This window comes from Salvia splendens, chromosome 8 (genome assembly GCF_004379255.2).
Source record: "Salvia splendens isolate huo1 chromosome 8, SspV2, whole genome shotgun sequence".
In the NCBI taxonomy this organism is placed as follows: Eukaryota; Viridiplantae; Streptophyta; class Magnoliopsida; order Lamiales; family Lamiaceae; genus Salvia; species Salvia splendens.
In genome coordinates, this window is record NC_056039.1 from 11,788,208 (window position 1) to 11,810,805 (window position 22,598).

At 40.4% G+C, this 22,598-nt stretch overlaps 2 protein-coding genes across 2 annotated transcripts; both read left to right on the plus strand.

Moving 5' to 3' along the window:
* The first annotated feature begins 13,692 nt into the window (after window positions 1-13,692).
* On the plus strand, window positions 13,693-20,595 carry LOC121745590 (succinate dehydrogenase assembly factor 2, mitochondrial-like). Its single transcript, XM_042139546.1, has 5 exons — window positions 13,693-13,853; window positions 13,942-14,043; window positions 14,155-14,281; window positions 19,891-19,959; window positions 20,059-20,595. Exons 1-5 carry the CDS (start codon window positions 13,765-13,767, stop codon window positions 20,203-20,205), a joined length of 534 nt encoding a protein of 177 aa, XP_041995480.1. The 5' UTR covers window positions 13,693-13,764; the 3' UTR covers window positions 20,206-20,595.
* A 759-nt stretch (window positions 20,596-21,354) lies between these two features.
* On the plus strand, window positions 21,355-22,291 carry LOC121745589 (uncharacterized protein At4g14100-like). Its single transcript, XM_042139545.1, has 2 exons — window positions 21,355-21,885; window positions 21,992-22,291. Exons 1-2 carry the CDS (start codon window positions 21,393-21,395, stop codon window positions 22,168-22,170), a joined length of 672 nt encoding a protein of 223 aa, XP_041995479.1. The 5' UTR covers window positions 21,355-21,392; the 3' UTR covers window positions 22,171-22,291.
* Window positions 22,292-22,598: the final 307 nt, after the last annotated feature.

Consider the following 22,598-nt stretch of genomic DNA (forward strand, 5'->3'; position numbering starts at 1 on the left):
CATGTACTTCACCGCCACGATGGCGGACACTTCCCGCATGACGCCTGCCCAATTTCAAGCCCATCATGTCGGCATTGTGTATCTGGCGGGACAACTTGGTATTCCGCCTCCACCGCCTCCGGGGGATAATTTGCCGGCGGAGTAGTTTTTATAATTTCTATAAAATTGTATTTTAAATTTTGTCTTTTTTTATTTATTATACCACGAATTTAATTATGTATTTGTTTTTAGGATTTTAAGTTGTAACTTTTATTTTATTTAATGAAGTGTGTTTTTATTAATTGAATTTGTTGTAAATAAAAATAAAAAATGAAATTGAATGAATAGTTAAGGGATGAGATGGTTAAGAGACTGATAAGAGATGGAGGGTTGCAGGTTCTGTCTATTAGTTAAGAGATGGAGTGAAAAGTACAGTGGACTCATGAATAATTAAGAGATGAAACGGTTAAGAAACGAATAAGAGACCGCATTGCGGATGACCTAACTATTTTACTAATCTTTGACAACAAAATTATTAGTACAAGATATGAGCAATAACAAACTCTCTCTCTATCTACAATGATTGAAAATAGAAGATGATTATGTTAATCTATATAAGTAAGACCGCGTATATGCTTTAGTTATATAGTAATGCTTTTTAATTTTGTACTATTTCTTAATAAAATAGTTCTGACTTTTCATCCATAAAAATAGTTTTATCTCATTTTGGTACGCATGAAAATCTCTTTACATATAGAATCCACAATATATTTTAATTAATTTATAGCATGTTTATTATTATACGGAGCAGTAAATTTGAATTATGTATTTATTATTATATTATATTATTTGAAATTAATTTTTATAATTGATAAATAAAAGAGTCAATAGGTTTATTTGTATTATTAATTGAAGAGTGAACTTCAAAATGGTACATGATTTTCGAGTTTTGCACAAAAAATGTTCGCTGATCTTTTTTATATCGTGGTCTATTTTTATATCGTTTCTGATACCTAAAAATTATATTTTTTGGTATATAGTGATAATTTTCGCCTCAAAATGCCCTTTATAGGCAATTTTTTGGTAGTTGAGGGCAATTCTGAAAATGAACGAATGGCGCGTCTGGTAGCTTGTTTTACTTTTAACGTGGCTTGATGGTTAATGGACTTTCATGATTTTGTGGATAGAATAGTAAGGTGTTTGGTTCAGCCCAAGGAGAGAGTTTGGGCCTATTTCCATCGTTTGGTTGAAAAGGAGAATGAAGGAAACAAATTTGCTCTGACTAAATTATCCTCTCCTTGTTGATTTATTATTATCGTCGCTCTTCCATGCTGGAAATGGACGGATGGAAAGTGAAGCATCAAGGGACTACAACATGCAATGGGGAGCACAATTTACTACAGAAAAAACAGCGACAAATAAGAGCACTATCAAAGAGGGAGTAGCTTGATGGAACGAGGGAAGCTAGTGTAGATGGAAACCTTAAAAAACCGAATAAGGACCACCTCACTCAATCTGGACTAAGATGTTGGAATCTTGAATTTAAGATGTCCGGTCAACGAAGTTTGACCAATAATAAATGTGACGAGATAGTTAATTTTAGGAAATTAAATGATATAGCGTCGATCTACGTTCCGCGTAGATGACCGTAGTATATTCACTTTCTCAAATCCGATTCTCGGTGAGTGACAATTGTGGATAAAAGTTGGTCACATTGTAGCTTTTGATAAAGCTATGAGTTGAAAATGCAGGGAGTAATTAACTAGTGTTAATTATCCCACATAGGAGATGAGACACATCTTTAAATGTGTATTTATTAAGTGACTTATTACACTTAGTAATTATCGTGGGCTTTGATGGGTGAAAGAGCCCACACGCGCTCCGAGCCGAGCCGAGCCGCGCCCGTGCCCGTGCCCGTGCCCTTGGACTTGGATCTTGGCAATTGGTCTTTGGTAGTGGTTCTTGGGCTTGTCCCAGGATCCAGACTTAATGTTTTGGACCACCCCAGTTTTGGGCAGCAGCCTGATCAACTCGACATACTGCGCCTTGATCAGCAGCCTGATCAACTCGGCCTGCTGCTCCTAGAGCGATGGCTTGATTAGTGTCTTGATCAAGTCGCTTCAAGAAGTCCACATGTGACGGTTGAACTAGGGCGTGTACAGCGTCTAGATTCAACGTCGACTACTCCAGCTTTCAAACTCGTAACGACCAGCGGTTACAGGCCCACCATGATGAGCCATGATGACAGCCATCAAGGCTGAGTTGACCCCCGCAGTGGACCAAGCCTATAAATAGGCTAGTCATTCCTTGCATTAGGATATATAATAACATACGAACATACTCACATGCATCATACTCTCTCTGCGTTGTCTTTCTTCCCGAAGCTCTGCCCTCTCCTCTTCCAGTTCGTCGGAGCTCTGTTGATTGCGGTGCTGCTTCACCAGAGATGTAGCCGTTTTATCTTTGGGGACGACAGCCAAACCTAGAGCACTACCGCGACGTATCTCGTCTTGCGGAAAGAGGCCTCCTCGACTAGGCTAAGTTTAATTTCCTTTGACGGTTTTGATTTTCGTGTAATTTTCAGTTTTCAGTTCTTCCTTCTTGGGTTGTATTACGCCCGGTATTGTTTATCTCTTGTAATTCCAGTAAGAAGGATCCCAACAGTCGCAAGACGAGATATAACTTGTCTTTGAAGGAATCTGGACCTGTAAACTGAATTAATCACTTTCGAAACTTAATACCTTGCTGGAGATGTCCACTGAATCCAACACCGTAGCTGCCACCACCACCGCCGCATCTCCATCCACCATGTCGACCACTGCACTGGTCAACACTTCGTCTATTCCGACGATGATGCACACTCCCGGGCGCTATCCATCTTCATCAACAACGCCTTGAGAGTTTGTTAACCACATTGGGCCTACTGGTGGATCCACCTCGAGTTGATCGGTTGTTTCCACTTTTAGTGGTTCATTCGGATTCTTTAATGGATCGAGTGCTGGGGCCTTCGGGTCTCACGCGGGTGCTAGTTCCTTCGGGACTGGTACGACCATGGCGGGCTCTATGCCCAACATGAATGGTGGGGGCTCTATGCCCAACCACGTTGTTGGCTCCTTCGGGGGCAACAGAATTGGTTCCTTCCATGGACCAAGTACGACACCTTTGGCACCAAGAATGATGCCACCTGCCGAGAAGCCACCAAAGTATGGAGGATCTGACTTCAAAAGGTGGTACCAAAAGATGTTGTTCTACTTGACAACATTGGGCGTCGCCAACTTCCTCACAGAAAACGAGCCGCTCGCGCCAAGCGATCAAGAGACTAGGCTCGAAGTCATGGCGGACTATGAAGCTTGGAGAAAAGGAGATTATCTTTGTAAAAATTTCATTCTAAGTGCTTTAGATGATAGTTTGTACAATGTATACTCTGTTGTAACCACATCAAAAGAGATGTGGGAAATCCTAGAAAGGAAGTATAGCATAGATAATGTTGCAGGTACTAAACAAGGTGTAGCATCCAAATTTATGGACTACAAGATGGTCGACTCTCGACCCATCATGGAGCAAGTTCAAGAGCTCCAAATGATCATCCACGCACTAGTGGCTGAAGTGATGACCTTGCCCGAAAAATTCTTAAGGTGCACGATCATTGACAAGCTTCCTCCCAGTTGGAAGGACTTCAAGAGCTATCTCAAGCACAAGCGAAAGCAGATGACCCTTGAAGACTTGATCGTGAAATTGCGCATTGAGGCTGATGTGCACAAAAGCGACCAAAAGGCTAAGGGCTTTAGCCCACTTGAAGACAAAGCTAATCTGTTAGAGCGGGGCGGTCCCTCCAACAAATGTCATCGCCCAAGTCAAAAGGATAAAGGGAAGGGAAAGCAGTCTGCAAAGAAATTTGAAGGCGAATGCTTCAAGTATGGCAAAACTGGCAACTTTGCCAAAGACTGCCGCAGCAAGAAAAAGAAGCCGGCAGCCCACGTCGTTGAGAAGGAGTTCAAAGACTGGGATGAAAATAACTTCATTGCTGTGGTCACCGAAGAAGCCAACTTGATTGAAAACAAGGGAGGCTGGTACATCGACACTGGAGCAACTGCTCATGTTTGTGCCGATAGGAGTAAGTTTTCAACTTACAGTCCTGTTGATGGGAGAAAGATCAGCATGGGAAATCAAGCATCATCCGAAGTCAAAGGAACTGGAGATGTGATTCTCAAAATGACGTCTGGCGTCTCTGTCACACTGAAGGATGTGCTGCATGTGCCCGACATCCGAAAGAACCTAGTCTCTGGATCTATACTAGTTAATAAGAGTTTTAAACTTGTATTTGAATCTGATAGGTTTGTTTTGTATAAGTTTGGAAAATCCCTCGGAAGAGGTTATGTAACCGATGGGGTCTTCAAGCTTAGTGTGGCTACGCGCCATGGTCCCAAGCCGTTGGCTATCAATAACAATGCGTCTACTTCCTCTTACTTGATTGAGTATTCAAACTTGTGGCATTGTAGATTGAGACATATAAATATAAACACCATTAAAAGATTAGTAAATCTTGATTTACTAAAGGCAAATGAAGTTTATAGTAAAGATAAATGTGAGATTTGTCTTGAAGCCAAAATGGCTAAGTTACCGTTTCATTCAGTTGAAAGAAACACTAAACCTCTTGAATTAATTCACACGGACGTATGTGATTTAAAGATGGTGCAAACTAGAGGTGGTAAAAAGTACTTAACCACTATCATAGATGATTGCACCAGGTATTGCTACATTTATCTTTTAAGAAGTAAAGATGAAGTAATAGAAGCGTTCAAAAAATTATAAGAACGAAGTTGAGAATCAACTTGGTTGTAAAATCAAAACGATTCGAAGCGATAGAGGAGGCGAATATGTAGCCCCGTTTGAGGAGTTATGCAACGCAAGTGGTATTTCATCAAGCAACTGCTCCCTATTCACCCCAATCTAATGGGGTTACAGAATGCAAAAATTGAACTCTAAAAGAGATGATGAATGCACTGCTTCTGACTTCAGGATTACCACATAACATGTGGGGGGAAGCTGTTTTGACAGCCAACTATATCTTGAATAAAATCCCTCTCAAAGGAAAATATGGTACTCCTTATGAGTTGTGGAAGGGAAGGAAGCCATCCTACAAATACCTCAAAGTGTGGGGGTGTTTGACAAAGGTGATGGTTCCTCCGCCCAAAGAAGTTACAATCGGACCTAAAACGGTTGATTGCATCTTCATTGGATATGCACTTAATAGTAGTGCATATCGATTTGTTGTCTACAAGTCTGAAATACCGACTGTGACTGTGGGAACAACAATTGAGTCAAGAAATACGGTATTTCTTGAAAATACATTTACTTGTAAAAGGAAAGAAAACGTAGCATCCAATTCTGAGACAAGAATTGAGGATGAAACCACTAGTTCTAAATAAGCGGATGAGGAACCTTAATCGCGCAAGCGTGCAAGGCCCGATCCAAATGATACAATACTAAGACGTGGTAGTAGGGTCAGAACACCAAAAAAATTTGGTCTTGACTACATTGCTTTTATGTTAGATGAAGAACCGACATCTATAAAAGTAGCCTTCGATGGCCCAGACGGGCTACATTGGAGAGAAACTGTTCAAAGCGAAATTGATTCAATTTTGCTAAACCACACTTGGGTGTTGGTAGATCTACCTGAAGGTGCGAAACCTCTAGGTTGCAAATGGGTACTTAAAAGGAAATTTAAGGCCGATGGAATAGTGGATAAGTATAAAGCCCGACTACTAGTAAAGGGTTTTAAACAAAAGGAAGGACATGACTTCTTCAATACCTATTCACCTGTAACAAGGATTACATCTATCCGAGTGCTTCTCGCTATTGCTGCATTGCACAATCTTGAGATTCATCAAATGGATGTAAAGACCGCGTTTCTAAATGGTGAACTAGAAGATGAAATTTATATGGAACAACTTGAAAGGTTTGTAGTACCTGGACAAGAGAAAAAGGTATGCAAGCTCGTAAAGTCTCTATATAGATTGAAACAAGCGTCATTGTAATGGCACTTGAAGTTTGATAATGTGATGTTATCAAATGGGTTTAAAATCAACGAGTGCGACAAATGTGTCTACATCAAGAGCACTAATAACGGCCATGTTATAGTGTGTCTATACGTTGATAATATGTTAATCTTGGGTAGCAACACTCAAGTAATTAACGATACAAAGGCCATGTTAAAGAGAAACTTTGACATGAAAGACATGGGTCTAGCCGATGTAATTCTTGGAATGAAGATTCTAAGAACGTCTGATGGAATCATCTTAACACAATCACATTATGTTGAGAAGATATTGAATAAATTCAAAGCCTATGATGGCGCGCCGGTTAAGACTCCAATTGAACTCGACGTTCACTTGAGCAAGAACAAAGGCGAACCCGTTGCACAAGAAGAGTATGCACGGGTCATCGGGTGCATTATGTACTTGACTAATTGCACTCGACCTGACATTGCTTGTGCCGTGAACAAGTTGAGTCGTTACACGGGCAATCCAAGCTAAGAGCATTGGAGAGCTCTTGTGAGGGTTTTGAGATATTTAAAACATACTCAAAATCATGTGCTACACTTCTCGAGATACCCCCCGGTACTTGAAGGGTACTGTGATGTAAATTGGATATCCGACAATAGAGACTCACTTTCAACAAGTAGATACGTCTTTACTATTGGGGGTGGTGCTGTATCATGTAAATCCACAAAACAGACATGTATAGCCCGATCAACAATGGAATCGGAGTTCATTGCCTTAGATAAGGCTGGTGAGGAAGCCGAGTGGCTTAAGAACTTCCTTGAAGATATTCCATGTTGGTCTAAGCCAGTGCCACCAGTGCTGATCCACTGCGATAGCCAAGCGGCTATTGGAAGGGCAAACAATGGCTTCTATAACGGTAAGTCTCGACATATACGTCGATGACATAACACCGTGAGACATTTGATCACAACAGGGGTGATTACAATTGACTATGTGAAGTCAATAGATAATCTAGCAGATCCGCTAACCAAAGGGTTAAACCGTGATAAAATGAATAAGTTGCTAGAGGGAATGGGTTTGAAATCCACAAACTAAAGAATTGTCATAGTGGTAACCCAACCATGATGACTGGAGATCCCAAGAACTTGGTTCAAAGGGACAACTAAGCTATGAGAGTTCATGAGAAACACTCAACTATATCTATTCCCTAGAGAACAATAGAGTGTTGGAAAACTTGCCTAGTGGTGAGGCTAAGTCTATGACTTTTAATGACTCCTAAGGAACTCGAGGAGACTGAGTTCTCAAGGAGACCGAGTAGGGTAAGATACTCGATTAGGAATCACCTATATAAGTGTGAAGTGAGGCCGCTTCAAATAACACACTTATGAATCCAAAGTGGTGTCCAAGGCCGCAAAGGACACAAAACGTGAGAACGGATGAGGTTGAGGTGTTTAAGCGTTAACACCATTGTCTCGATGCACGCCGTGGGGGATTAGTTCAAAGCATCGCGCTACTAAGCCGCTTGTGTATCCGATGGTGTCGACTATGGAGGGTTCAAAGCCAAAAACTACCTATCCTTATGCTTATATACCTCGTGAGAGTTGAGCTTGTGTCTGCATGCATATGTATTTGGCTATTTCCACTCATGTGGGGGATTGTTGTAATCTTGAATTTAAGATGTCCGGTGAATGAAGTTTGACCAATAATAAATGTGACGAGACATTTAATTTTTGGAAATTAAATGATATAGCATCGATCTATTCCGCGTAGATGACCGTAGTATATTCACTTTCTCAAATCCGATTCCCGGTGAGTGAGAAATAGTGGATAAAAGTTGGTCACATTGTAGCTTTTGATAAAGCTATGAGTTGAAAGTGTAGGGAGTAATTAACTAGTGTTAATTATCCCACATAGAAGATGAGACACGTCTTTAAATGTGTATTTATTAAGTGACTTATTACACTTAGTAATTATCGTGGACTAAGATGGGTGAAAGAGCCCACACGCGCGCACACGCGAGACGAGCCGTGCCCATGCCCTTGGACTTGGACTTGGATCTTGGCAATTGGTCTTTGGGTGGTCTTTGGGCTTGGTTCTTGGGCTTGTCCCTGGATCTAGACTTAATGTTTTGGACCACCTCAGTTTTGGGCAGCAGCCTGATCAACTCGACATGCTGCGCCTTAATCAGCAGCCTGATCAACTCAGCATGCTGCGCCTTGAGCGATGGCTTGATCAGTGTCTTGATCAAGTCGCTTCACGAAGTCCACATGTGACGGTTGAACTAGGGCGTGTACAGCGTCTAGATTCAACGTCGACCACTCCAACTTTCAAACTCGTAACGGCCAGCGGTTACAGGCCCGCCATGATGACAGCCATCAAGGCTGAGTTGACCCCCGTAGTGGATCAAGCCTATAAATAGGCTAGTCATTCCTTGCATTAGGATATAGAACAACATACGAAGCTCTGCCCTCTCCTCTTCTAGTTCGCCGTAGCTCTGTTGATTGCGGTGCTGCTTCACCAGAGACGTAGTTGTTTTATCTTTGAGGACGACACGCCAAACCGAGAGCACTACCGGGGCGTATCTCGTCTTGCGGAAAGAGGTCTCCTCGACTCGGCTAAGTTTAATTTCCTTTGATGGTTTCGATTTTCGTGTAATTTCCAGTTTTCAGTTCTTCCTTCTTGGGTTGTATTACGCCCGGTATTGTTTATCTCTTGTAATTCCAGTAAGAAGGATCCCAACATAAGACCATTCACAACTCCAAATTCGAAGAGGTCAGAAAAGGCAGAGGATACAAAATAGTAACTGCACTGAACAAGTAGACCAGTAACTGACGGCAAATTTGAAGCACAACCTAGCTTATAGCAGATGCACAACAATCTCCTCACCAATGAAATCAATTATGCAAGACAAACTCATCGAAGATAAACCAACAAAATTGGCTCAAATCGGACTGAATTCAATTAAACAACCAGAACAAATCCATCTTCAATAGATAAACCAAGAGGTTGAACCCAAAAAACACCACAAATCGACACTGCAAACAATAAGCGCAATTACTAAATTTGCTACATATGCACAACATAATTGGCTTCCCAGACCGAATTTAATTAAACAACCAGACCAAATCCATCCAATAGATAAACCAATAGATCGAACCCAAAAACACCACAAATCGACACTGCAAACAATAGTCGAACATTCGAATCAAAACTTACTTGGACGAAGGTAAGCCGACGAAAGCCGAGCTAAACTGAGCCGGGGACAGACGACTGTCGAGCGTCGATGGAATTTGAGTTGCCAACGGTAACAAAGACGAAACGGTTGAAGAATTCGGAGGGCAAAATGGTACAAATGTTGCGTTTTCAGCCTAATCGTGAAACGCCCAAATCGTATACCTGCTCATAGGGATGTCAATCGGGCCGGCCCACCGGGTTTCGGGCCAACCCTACTAGGGTTGCGGGTCAATCGGGTGCGGGCTAATCGGGTTGAGATTTTTTCGGGTTATAAAAGTTCAACCCTAACCCTTAACGCTCGGGGTTTCGGGCTGGCCCAGCGGGTTAATCGGGTTGCTACCGATAAAATTAACATGCGTTTAATCCAATAAATAATGACGAAAATTAGTTATATTTATAAAATATAAATATTTAGTTATGATAAATTTGAGATTTATACTTAAACTCAAACACAAACATGATCAAATACTAATATTTGAGATTTGTGTAAAATAAAACATAAATTTAAATATTTTAAAGCATGTTTTAAAACATGTTTATAAATTTAAATATTTATTAATGAATTAGAAGTTTCTAATTTATTTATTTATTTTTTATTATATTAATAAAAATTTAATATATAATTTATATGTTTAATATAAAATTGAATGTTATTTTTTTAGTTATCTATATTATAAAAATAATAATGAAATTGTCCAATTCAGAGTCAAACAAATAAAACAATTGAAATTTTATCGGGTTTTTGGGCCAGCCCATCGGGTTTTCGGGTCTGACCCTAACGGGTTGCGGGTTAATCGGGTGCGGGCTAATCGGGTTGTAATTTTATCGGGCTAGAAATTTTTAACCCTAACCCTATAAATTTGGCGGGTTATTCGGGTCAGCCCACGGGTTGCGGGCTACATTGACATCCCTACCTGCTCACCACCGTGATGGAATTGACACAGAGAGGCCGATAGTAGTTGATGTAGGGCTGAAACCTGGCGGATGAATCCCGGGTCGGTGGAATGGTGTTCGGGCTACCAAACGATGGAAATGGCATGAAAGAAATGGTGTTTCACGCTATTTAGAAGCTACCAGATGAGCCCTATGGCCATCCACAACGCTGTCACTAAACAGTCCCTTAACCGTTCCTTAAATTACTATTCGCGGGCCCTACTATACTTTTTTACTCCATCCCTTAACTAAGGGAAAGAACCTGCAACTTCCCCCATCCCTTAACCGTCCCTTAAATTACTATTCATTCAATTTCATTTTTTTATTTTTATTTCCAACCAAATTCAATTAAAAAAACACACTTCATTAAAAATAAAATAAAATTACAACATAAAATAAAAATACAACTTAAAATTCAAAAAAATAAAAAAAGACATAATTAAAATCCTAAAAAAATAAAAATGTCATAATTTAAAATACAATTTCATAGAAAATAAAAAAAACTACTCCGTCGGCGAATCATCCCCCGAAGGCGGTGGAGGTGCACTGAAGCCGTGAGGAGGCAGAATGCCAAGTTGTGCTGCCATAAACGTAATTCCGTTAAACCAGGCTTGGTATTGGGCGGACGTCATGCGGGAAGTGTCTGCCATTGTGGCGGTCATGTACATGGCCATAAGGGAGTTGGGGGGTCCCCCCGAGCCCGAGCCGGCCGAGCCGGGGAGTTGGGGGGTCCCCCCGAGCCCGAGCCGGCCTGGCTTGATTCGGCTCGGCCCCTCCTCCCTCTAGCTGCCTTCGTCGCATTTCTCCCTTGCGGCCGACAGCCCCCACGGGAGGACCCCCCGGCATCGTCTGCCGGGGTCTCAACCTCCTGCGAGGCAAACTCTTGTGGCCCGCTGCCCGAACCGCCCTCACCAGACGAGTATTGCCCACTCGCCGTGAGCTTCGTGTGCTTCGAGGTCGAGCCCATGCTGGACCGCACACCGCCGACCCACCTTTCCTCGTCCTTGACGACCTCCCAAACATCGACATATTTGAATTGTTTGTCGGTGTCGTCGAAGTAGACCCGCAAAGCCGACCTCAGAATGTCGGCTCCCGTGGATCCGCTTTGGTAATGAGCCGCTTCATTCTTGTGGATGACGCAAAATCATTTGACCTCTCTGTCGACTTGGTTAAAGTGAGCGCGGAACATCTTATATGTGCGGCGGCGGGACCCCTTCGGCTTAATCTGGTGGTAGGCCTCGGTGACCTTTTCCCAGAAGCACTTCCGGGGTTGTTGATTCCTGACAATGGGATCGTACGAGACGCTGATCCAGGCGTTATACACCGCCAGCGTTCCTTTGGGCCGTACGGATGCCGGCCTAGATCCTCCTCCTCGTCCGCCTCCGCCTTCACCCTGGAGCTTCCACCGCCTCGGCCTTCTCCCCCGCCTCAGCCTTCTTCTGGAGTGGGTTCAAAGGAATAATCCTCCTGAATCTGGGATAATCCCTGCGAATACCGTGGGGCGGAGGGACGGGTGTAGGCATCCACGTCAAAATTGGGTGGTTGGTACCCCCGTCGTCTACGAACCCTGGGTGTCCGGCGTCGACGAACCGGAACCACCCAATGTGTTGTACATTCTCTCCTAGTCGCCGAACGCGTTGAGATCCCACCCGCCAGAGCCGCCACCGCCGGAGTTTCGGTCACCGGATATTTTGTGATGAGATGTTAGATGAAAATTGGAGAGGAAATGAAGATGATTTGGGAAGAATAGATGTGTAGTTGTGTGTGAAATGAGGATGAATTACGAGTATTTATAGAGTTAAAAAATATAAATAAATAAATAAAATGGAAAACGGCTATAAACGGTAATATTACCGTTTTCCACTTTTTAATTTTTTTAAGTTTTTTTTAATTCAATTTTTTTAAATGATTTATTGCGTCAGCGTGACAATGTCCACTCGCGGGCTGACGAGTAGGCGTCACGCATGGCGCCGGGGCTCGCCACGTCGCCTCGGCGCGTGGCGAGACCTCTCGCCATTCGTCACGCCGTGACGGAACACGGAACAGGCTGGGGACGAGACGGGGCGCCGCAACGCGTCACGCCGCTGTCTCGTTCCTTCGTGACGGAATACGGGCTACCCGCGTGACACGTTGCGGTAAGTCGTGTACTTTTGTAGAGCTGCATGTTGTGTCAGATATGAATAGTTGATGTGGGGTTTTTTATTGTACTTATTTATTTAGTTAGATGTTATATGTATAATGTACGGCAGGATATCAATAATAATATTACAACAATGTACTGTAGTATTCAAGAGATTATTACAACAATGTACTGGTATTCAATACAATGTAGTACTAAATTTGTTATTTATACATCGATGGGTATCGGAAATGATATTTATAGTAAGCAACTGTATATCATATTTGTTCGTTTACACTACAAATGATATTATAGTGGAGTGTAGGTGTGTCCATTGGAAATGATATTTATAGTAAGTAACTGTATATGATATTTGTTCGTTTACACTGCAAATGATATTATAGTGGAGTGTAGGTATGTCCATTGATATTTTTTATATGGCATAATTCAATTCAATTCAATTCAATTCAATTATAACTTCCAACTTTCAATTTCCAATAGCAATTCAACTCATTGAATCCAAATAACAACCAACTAACTCATTCCCGAATTACATTAGATTGGTAATGAAGTACTATATTAACGAAGTCAAGCCATATTTTATAAATTATTAGACGAATTACATTTGGAGCAGTTAGTTAGAATCATAATTAAATTACGGTATTGAATAATTATTAATTTTACTAACCATAAGTTAAGAATTTTATTAACAAGTACAATTTCAAAATTGAAAGCCTTAACTCACTGCCTTCCAATCGACATAAAAACAAAAACAAATTAACCGTGAAAACTCATAATCAAAACCATAGCCTCTTAATAAGCAAAATCAAGTGATTGAGGAGTTACCGTGGCCGTGGAAACCACTACCATCGCTAGAATCCATGCCAGGAGATGGGAGGGTAAACGGAGTGTAGATGTGAGAGATGAATGCCAAAACGACATGCCATGGTCATTTCTCGGGCCTTTAACTTGTAGACCAAACACCTAAAATTACATTGTTGGCACATAATGCAAAATTCTATCTTGTAAGTATAGAATACATTGCTAAGAAATAATAAAATTCAGCTAAAGAAAGAAAGAAGGAAGGGGCCGGAGTACATTTAAAGAGAGAGAGAGAAAGTGCTAATTTTACTTCGTGCTAAAATCCAAAATATAAGAAATGGACATCTCTCTACTTAATAATAATGAAAGTACTTGTAATTCCAAAATTACTCTCATAAAAATTGGAGGTTATTCAGAAATTTCTTAAGGGATATTTAGCAAATTTAAAAATTGGTAAGGTGGTTGAATGAGAAATAACGAATGGCTAATTCATCGGACCTGCCCATCAATTACTAAATCGGCCCAATTAAATTAGAGGCCAGCAAGCCTCATACGTCGAAGAGTTTTGTCCAGATATCAATTCTTCAACCAAAATTTGATAACTAATTGTATTGATTAGTTTCAGTTTTGCATAAACAGACTAGAGAAGCTTCATAGATTTCAGTGATCGATATGGGGAGTTTGAGAAGAATCCTGTTCTCCACCGTCCCTCGCATCCTCAGCTCCAATTCGCCGCTCCCCAACCCCCAAACTCTTCACAGGTAACTGCAATTTCCTTTATTATTCAACTCTTTTCTTTGATTTTTGGATAGATTTTTTTTAATTATTTAACTTTTGGAATGCTTTTAGGCCTATTTTGGGTTCCTTCGCCCGTTTCTACTCGGATGGAAGCGCCAATTCCCTTAATATCGATCTTTCCGATGAAGAAAGCAAAAGGCGCTTGTTTAACAGGTTTCTTCATTTTTGTTTTTCGCTTGCGATCGATCATATTCCAACTTCTCTTCTTTTCTTCTACTTTAGCTTTTTTTTTTGAAGTAATTTCTGTATATGGAAAATGTTTAGGTTGCTGTATAGGAGTAAACAAAGGGGGTACCTTGAGCTGGACTTGATTCTGGGGAAATGGGTGGAAGCTCACATTCATTCTCTTGATGAAAATGGAATTAAATCCCTAGTTCATCTTCTTGACCTGGTAAAACAATTGATTCTCTGTTTTACTTCCTTCCTTGATTCGTCTGCAGCTCTCTCTGATCATAAAGGGAAATGTTAGCCTGCTATTTTCTGAGTTTCCCCTAATGTGATTTACTTGAGTATCATGTTCCTAAATTTCTTTCAATTACACTTTTCATTATGGATTATGAATTTGCTTGAGTGTCATGTTCCAAAACCTTGTAGCACTCCCCACCTCTTCCAGTAGATCTTCTATAACAGAAATAGGATATTTATCCTGAACAGTGAGTACATTTAGGGCTCTGTAATCCACACACATCCTCTAGGTCAGATCCATCATCTTAACTAGCACAGTAGGACATTCATGATGGCTAAAGATATGCCTGATCAGTCCAGCTTCTAGCATCTCTTTGACCATTCCTCAATTGCATCTTTTTGTGGGGCAGCATACTTATATGGACGTATATTTACTGGATCAGATCCTTCATTCTATCAAGGTGATCCTATGGTCATGTAGTCTCTGAGGTAGAAGAGGTTTTGGCTCTTCAAAGATGTCAGCAAAGTCTCCAAATAACTGCTCTAACTCTAGCCAAAGCTTCTCTTGCTGCAAGTTATGACATGAGAAGAAGACTCCTTCCATGGTAGTAATAAGTCACAATGATGCTCACTCTAACCTCAACCTCCTGCCTACCTTCTTCCCATCTGACTTGCTGAGAATATAAGAATAGACAATTGATTTGCTTGTCCTTCGAAGACCATCTCTCCCCTTTTAACAGCTGCTTAACCCCATCAACCTAATGCCATCTGTAAAATGTTGATGTTCCAAGAAATGTCAACAAATGTTGAAAGCCACTGAACCCTAGTATCAAATTATATGTTTCCTTGCATCTTCCATTCAAAACTACAGCATCTGATTACGCTGCAACTTTTGTCCATTAGCCACTTCAACTGCAGCTGCACTCACTTGAATCAGTTCACACTCCAGCTTCTCTGCTATCTGCTTGCTTGCTGGGAAAATTATGAGTACTGCATGTATCTATTAACACTCTCAATTGCCCCTTTTAGGATTACCCTTAATCCTCATGATCTGATAACTGATTTCCCTCGTGTCCCCACATAGCATGTAAGGATAATTGTAACTCGGTTGGTACTTCTTCCCCTTCTCCTTGTTGATCATAACCTTCTTCCTCATCTACTTCTTTCAGTAACTACAACATACATCTCTTCTTTGGGCATCGATGGTTAGGAGTGTACTTCTCCTTACTTCTCCTCACACTAGAAACACTTTTAACCATCTCTCTTTCGTCTCCTTACTTGTAAACCTCCGTCCAGGTTTAAGGCTAGGTGTCACGACATTCGGTGTATGATCCTCTTTCACCTGAGGGTTGGCTAGGTTTATAATTCGAAGTACTAACTGATAGTGGTCTCACATTATAATCCATACAGTAAAGAAATGCCTGATCCTCTCTAATTCTCTGATAGTGGTCTCACATTATAATCCATACAGTAAAGAAATGCCTGATCCTCTCTAATTCTAGTGCGTGGCTACAATTCATCAAATGCATACATTTATTGTCGTAGAGAACTCTCCCACTTCAGATTTCGGTGGTCAGCTAATGGATCCTTATATTCTTGCGCTCCAGAACGTGCTGCCAGCCTGCCAGTGAACTGATGTAGCTATTCCCATCCCCATACACTCCTCCTTTCAGATTCACGTAGCCGCGATGCCACTGCAATGCCTTGCCCTCTGGATGCAAGGCAGATACACACATTCTCATCATCCAGCCACTGAAACCTTCTCCCTTAAATTTACGAAACTCCAATCGTGTAGATTTCCCCAAACCATTCTTCATGTTGTGAATGTTATCAATGGTTGCTTCAGTCGATTTTTCCGGCCTCACAATCAACCGATTCTGCAAGGCTCATAGCTGCAATTATCTGCACGAACTAGTCAAATTGCGATGCCGATCGCGCCATTTGCGCTCTCATCTATTGCGTCACTCCAATGTTTGCCATGAGATCCTGCCTTTGGTTGAACTCCATGAGCATGTCACCCATACGCTTCTCTGCCTCACGCTTCTCCGCATCAAGTGAATGCGATCTCATTGACATCCCCGAGGATCGCAGACTCTCTCGATCACTCTTTCACACGGAATCGACTACGAAAATAGGGACTATATTGATAGAACTCAATACCAAAGATAAAGGAAAAGATAGGAACTATAACACTTTATACATTCAATGGAGAATCTCCGCTCTCGCAAGTCGCAATGATCTAAGCTCACGCTGTTAATAGCCATCTACCACGCCTGGACTTGAAGACTAAGGAGTGTTTATTTTAGGTGATATTTTTCTAGAAGACTAAGGAGTGTTTATTTTAGGTGATATTTTTCTAATTCATAGCTTAGTAATTAGTTATTTTAGTTTACACTCAAGCACACACGTTTTATAGGAACTTACCCCGAAGTTGTCGAGAAGTCTCCTTTCGGTAGTATTGGTATATATTTGGGTATGTGCTTGGTTTCTTTTCTGATGTGCAGGTTTTAGAAAACAAAAATGAAAAAGAAAAATAGAAAAATTGTGAATGCACACAAGATCATAGGGTGCACCACCGTTTGGATTACTTTGTTATCGAAGAAAGAGAGGACCGAGAGTTTTAGAGATTGAGACTTATCCGGACTATCCGAGTCCTATTAGAAGCAACCCACTCTTTGGGTCTAGTGAGGAAAGTGAGAGTTATCAAGAATTAGAAGCCGAATCAATGGCTGGAAATAATGATGGAGAGAACAACAGAGATTTGGAGCATTCTGTGATCGGGTGTGGATCATCCAGGGAATTTTGCCTACGCCACAGTGAATATAAGTATTCCAACACATTATATCAGCTTGGTTAATGGGGGGAAGTTATTCCATTGTAGGCGTGCTCCCCCATAAGCTCCAATGTGCTCCTACAAAAACAACATATCACAAAGCAAAACATAAAGAAACGCCTAATTCAAAATAAATATTGGAGGAAAGAATTGAGCAACCAAAACCTCTTTGGTGTTGTGTTGTTTTTGTAGCAGCACATTGGAGCTTATACGGGAGCACACCTACAAGGTGATATAATGTGGTGGAATACTTATATTCGTTGTGGCGTAGGCAAAATTCCCTCGATGATCCACGCCCGATCATAGAATGTCTCCGAATCTCTATACTTGTGGCACATAATGTAGTTCTCTCCATCATTATTTCCAGCCATTGATTCGGCTTCTGAATCTTGATAATTCTCACTTTCCTCACTAGACCCAAAGAGTGGGTTGCTTGGACTCAGATAGTCCAGATAATTCTAACTTTGAACCTCTCGGCCCTCTCTTTCTTCGATAATAGAGTAATCAAAATGGTGGTGTACCATGTCATCTTGTGTGCATTCTCAATTTTTCTATTTTTTTTAATTTCTCTTTTCTAAAATCTGCACAACAGAAAAGAAACCAAGCACATGCACAAATATATTCCAATACTACTGAAAGCGAGACCTCTCGACAACTTCAGGGTAAGTTCCTATAAAACGTGTGTGCTTGAGTGTAAACTAAAAAACCTAATTACTAAGCTAAGAATTAGAAAAAGATCACATAAAATAAATGCTCCTTCGTCTTCAAGTCCAGACGTGGTAGATGGCTATCACTCCCAAGAAGACGAAGTAAGTACCAATAAGATAAAAGTAAGATCAAACAAAATAAACCACAAATGAACAAAAATAAAAGCTAAACAACCTATTGTCTCCCCGGCAACAACGCCAAAACTTGATGCGTATTTTAGAGTATCCAATTCAATTCACAAAGTATATCCAGTTTAATTAATAAACTCTAATAATATTGCAAGATTACTACAGTGTCATGAGTAGTATTTCAAGTGTCGATCCACAGGAAGGTGATAGTTTGTTTAAAACTTACTAGATCACAAACATGTACCCCTCTGTCCACCATTTAAAGAACCATTTTGAGTTGTCCACAATTTATAGAATCATTTACTTTATTCCACTTTTAATATGCGGGCCCCACCCTCCACCAACTTTTTACACTGCAATCCAGTATAAAACTAATACTCTAAATGGTTCCCACGTTCCACTCATTTTCTCCCTTTAATTTTCTTCACAAAGTCAAACAATTTCTTAAAACTCGTGTTGAGTCAAAAGGGCTCTTTAAATGGTGGACGGAAGGAGTAACACAAAGGTTTGAATTTTGGTTTATGATGACAAGTTAAAACAAACGATTCACAATAAAGGATTTCACAAACGGAAAGACATGTCACTCCAAGTTGCTCATTAGACTCAAATCATTCTACACCAACATTAAAAACACATACTTTTGGGATTAATTCATCAACCTAATCACGTACACTGAACATGTATACAATGTGTAGTTCGTAATTAGCTTAACACATAATCTATGAACCAATTGAAAAATCTTCAATGAATACAAATTCATGCGAAAGCGCGGGAGTAAGATTCACTTACTATAATCACCTATTTAATCCACTGTCAAGTTATCCCCTGAACAAGTCAAATTAGATGGCACACCAACAATTAATCACTCTCAATCTATGTTAAAGAGAATGGAAAATGAATTGATAACACTTTATTAATAGCAAAAAACATAGTGTATAAACATTGAACATATTGTTGGTGACATGAAACGTGGATTCAATGGTGTAGAATCATTCCAACAAGCCTAAATTACAACTCGGAGCAACATTGAGAGTTCAGCCTAAACACATGGTAAAAATCGCAATAGAAACCATAGGAAGCATGCTCTCCTTGAGTGGAACAGAGATTTGGGGTTGGACCTCTGGCAGCCATTTAAATTGTTCTAAATTGTTTTACATCTGTTATTTGATGAAAACAAGAAAAATGGATATCTTTGGGTTGGCTGATTGAAGATTTGTAATGGCACTGGCACATTATTTACTTTGGTGAGAAAGTAGTCTATAGAAAATCCAAATTTAGGAAAATGGAACATTATGATAAGGCATCCAACAAATAGATTATTGGGAGTAGTCCTAGCAACTGGATCAGTATACTTGTGAACAGTGCATCTTCTCTATAGTTTAAAAGTCAATTAGTTTACCTGTGTTCTTCTATTCCTCAATTCTATAACATAATGCTTTCTTTAGCAGAGGACGCTACTTTGTAGTACAATATTATGAAATACTCCCTCCGTCCCCATTAAGTGTTCACATTTGACTTGACACGAGAGTTTAGAAATGTAAAGGAAAGTGGGTTGAAAAAGTTAGTGGAATATGGGTCCTATCTTAGATGTGAGTGAAATGAGTTAGTGGAATATGAGGCATATTTACCATTTATAGTAAAAGTGAAAGTGGACTCTTAATGGGGGACGGACAAAAATAGCAAAAGTGGACACTTAATGGGGGACGGAGGGTGTATCATTAGATGACAAGTTTTCACTGCGATAGATATGCAATCATTTCAGGGGCGTAGATATATCTGTCCATGTGGTCTTATGAAAGGTACAAAATGTGTTTCATGTTTTAGAAAACTTGCCTCAACTAGCTCAAAAGTGCCCTTGTGAAGATTACTTGTGGTAGCTAGCACTTCTCTTTATGCTTAATCACATCTGTTCTTTATCCTGTACAGGAAAATCCCGATCTGTGGAAGTGGCTGACTAGCCAGGAGGAACCACCTGAGGCAGTGAAAGTAAATCCTGTAAGATAAGGAAGTTTAGGCTGAGCTAGCTGTTTTCCTTTTTTCTCCTTTGTGCATTCATTTTCCTAATTCATTTTCCTAATTCATTATCCGTATTAGGTATTCATCGCTGTGTGGAAAAAGGTGACGAGCAATCTTGAGAATCATGCTGCACCAGGAACTCGTGCTACGCCTGATCAGTCTTGGGTGAGAGGCTGGGATGATTTCAAGAAGGGTCGAGACAGCCCTATTTCTGGGAACCAGTAGCTTCACAAGCTCAAGGTGTCTTGAGCAGCAGATAAGAACTCTATATATATTGTGTGAGGAAATCTCATTGCATAAAATTTCATTTGAGAAGAGTAAGGAAAAAAATTTCAATTGAACTATTAGAATTAGCAGCTACTTGAGTCTTTCTTCTTATAAATAAAATAACGAATGAAAAAAATTAAATAATCGAAGGGTGGGATTAGCCCGCCGCACCATCCTTTCTTTCAATGTAATGATTTTTGAAGAGGGTATGATTTTAAGCTTATGGCTATGGCTTGTACTATAATAAGGTTAAGTCATATGATTGGATCCGGTTTATTTCAATTCTGTAATTTATGTATTCTAAATACTTAATGAGCTCCCCTTCCATCAGAAGGTATATTAACTTTATTCTTTGCCTTAACTTTATTATTATTCTTTTTTCCTCTTCAGTAGTTAAGTCTATATATTGTTAGTAATAATCAAATTTTGACTTTATATTTATTTTTTCCTCTTCGATAGTTAAGTTTTTTCAGTTTAATATAATCACCAACCCTTGTGGTTCACACCTATGCCCTAGCAACGAGAAAATATATCAAAAATAGTAAAAGAGGAGGCAGCCGTGAGACAAAGAGGCAGGAATTATGAGTGGGGCAAAAATATACATCAAAATATTTTAATGTATTAAGAAGGGGCATAAATAAGAATATTTCAAAAAATAAAAATAAAACTAACTATTGTAAGTAGCAAGTAAGAAAAATTTTAGGTGGGCATTTGCCCCTTGTGGAATCCATGTACATCCGTCCCATGCCGGGCGGCCGGCTTTCCAGCCAAGAAGGAGGTGCATCCCCAGGCTGCTGCAACCGAGGAGCTGCAATACAGCCCTGTCGGGTGGCAGCCCTGAACGAGGGGGGCTGCATTTTTTTTTTTTAAATTTTTGAGGGGGGCTGCATTGTGGATGCTGTGATTACAAATTTTTGGGGACTGTATCATTCATGAATTTTAATTATAAAAGATTGAATTAGTTTTATTTTTAGTTTATGGGGTATAAATTATTAAAATATTAATAAAATATAAAATTCAATTGCGAATGAAATGAGGCTAAAGTTGTAAATTCAAATACAGCACTGTGAAAAAAGTGTGGGGATTGCAAATTTGCAATAACGAGTATTTATTCGCTCACCGCGAAATCTCATCCACAGTCGAAAATGGCGGAGAAAACCCGCATTTATCCCAATCTCTCACTCTTTCTCTCCCTCTCCCTCTCCCTTCTCTCTCTCTTGTTAACTCGCGCAGCCGCATCACCGCCACAATCGCCATCTCCATCGCCATGGCCGCTCCAATTCCACTCAATCCTGTTCATCAACAGCAGCAGCGGGCTGCAAGTGACGGACCTCTGGTACGACTGGCCTAACGGCCGCAACTTCAACATCATCCAACACCAGCTCGGGAAGAAGGTCTACGATTTGGAGTGGAACAACGGCACCTCCTTCTACTACACGCTGGACGCCAACCAGGAGTGCAAAATCGTGCATTTTCCGGTGGGGATTCTCCGCCCTAATTTTCTCGACGGCGCAACCTACACCGGCCAAGACCGCATTGATGGATTCCTTTGCAATGTGTGGGAGAAGGTCGATTTCATCCGCTATTATGAAGATGTCGACTCCAAGAGGCCTGTTTCCTGGACTTTCATCTCCTCCGGTAGAATCCTATTTCTGTTTCCGTTTTTCCCCAATTACACACATGAATTAGAAATGAAGTGTGTTGGTATGGTATTTGATGAGGTGAGATTGTGTTTAATCTGTAGGAATGAGGGCACATGTGATGACATTTGAGGTTGGGAAAGTGCTTGATGATCCCAATTGGCAGGCCCCTGTTTACTGTTTTGAGGCTAAGGAGAAGCTAGATCATGACACGCCTCTTCTTCTTCTTCAATCAACATTGGGTTTGAATCTGCTAAGAGATATTCCTGTGGGGTCTAATTGAGTTCCAATTTCCTCTGATGGCACTGCTTTTGCTGCTGTTTATCTCTTCCTTCTGTATCAGATCACCAGCTTCAGTTAACTTTCAACAGAAAATGCTATTGGCATGTTTATGTTCGTGATAATCGGTGCCCAAAATTTACTACAATTCCTTTCGTGTTAAACGTGATTGATTAATATACATTACTTTATAAGCTCAAATTACACACCAACAACTTAATTTAGTAGCAAATGAATGTTTAGATAATAAAAATTCATGAAAGCGAGAATTATGAATTTTATTATCACGGTGATCCAATTGATATGCCGTAACGCTGAATATATTTGTGTTGATGGATAATAAGCTAGATATTTATGATCCTAGATAGGAATTTTTTATATGATGAAACTAGAAACATTTTAAGTGAAAAAGTCTGATTGTAATTTCGTTTG

Coding starts and splice junctions, on each gene's coding strand:
- LOC121745589 (XM_042139545.1), top strand. CDS start 21,393: ATGGCGGAGAAAACCCGCATTTATCCCAATCTCTCACTCTTTCTCTCC. Junction 21,886..21,991: donor CTGGACTTTCATCTCCTCCG/GTAGAATCCTAT, acceptor TTTAATCTGTAG/GAATGAGGGCACATGTGATG.
- LOC121745590 (XM_042139546.1), top strand. CDS start 13,765: ATGGGGAGTTTGAGAAGAATCCTGTTCTCCACCGTCCCTCGCATCCTC. Junction 13,854..13,941: donor AACCCCCAAACTCTTCACAG/GTAACTGCAATT, acceptor GAATGCTTTTAG/GCCTATTTTGGGTTCCTTCG. Junction 19,960..20,058: donor AGGCAGTGAAAGTAAATCCT/GTAAGATAAGGA, acceptor TATCCGTATTAG/GTATTCATCGCTGTGTGGAA.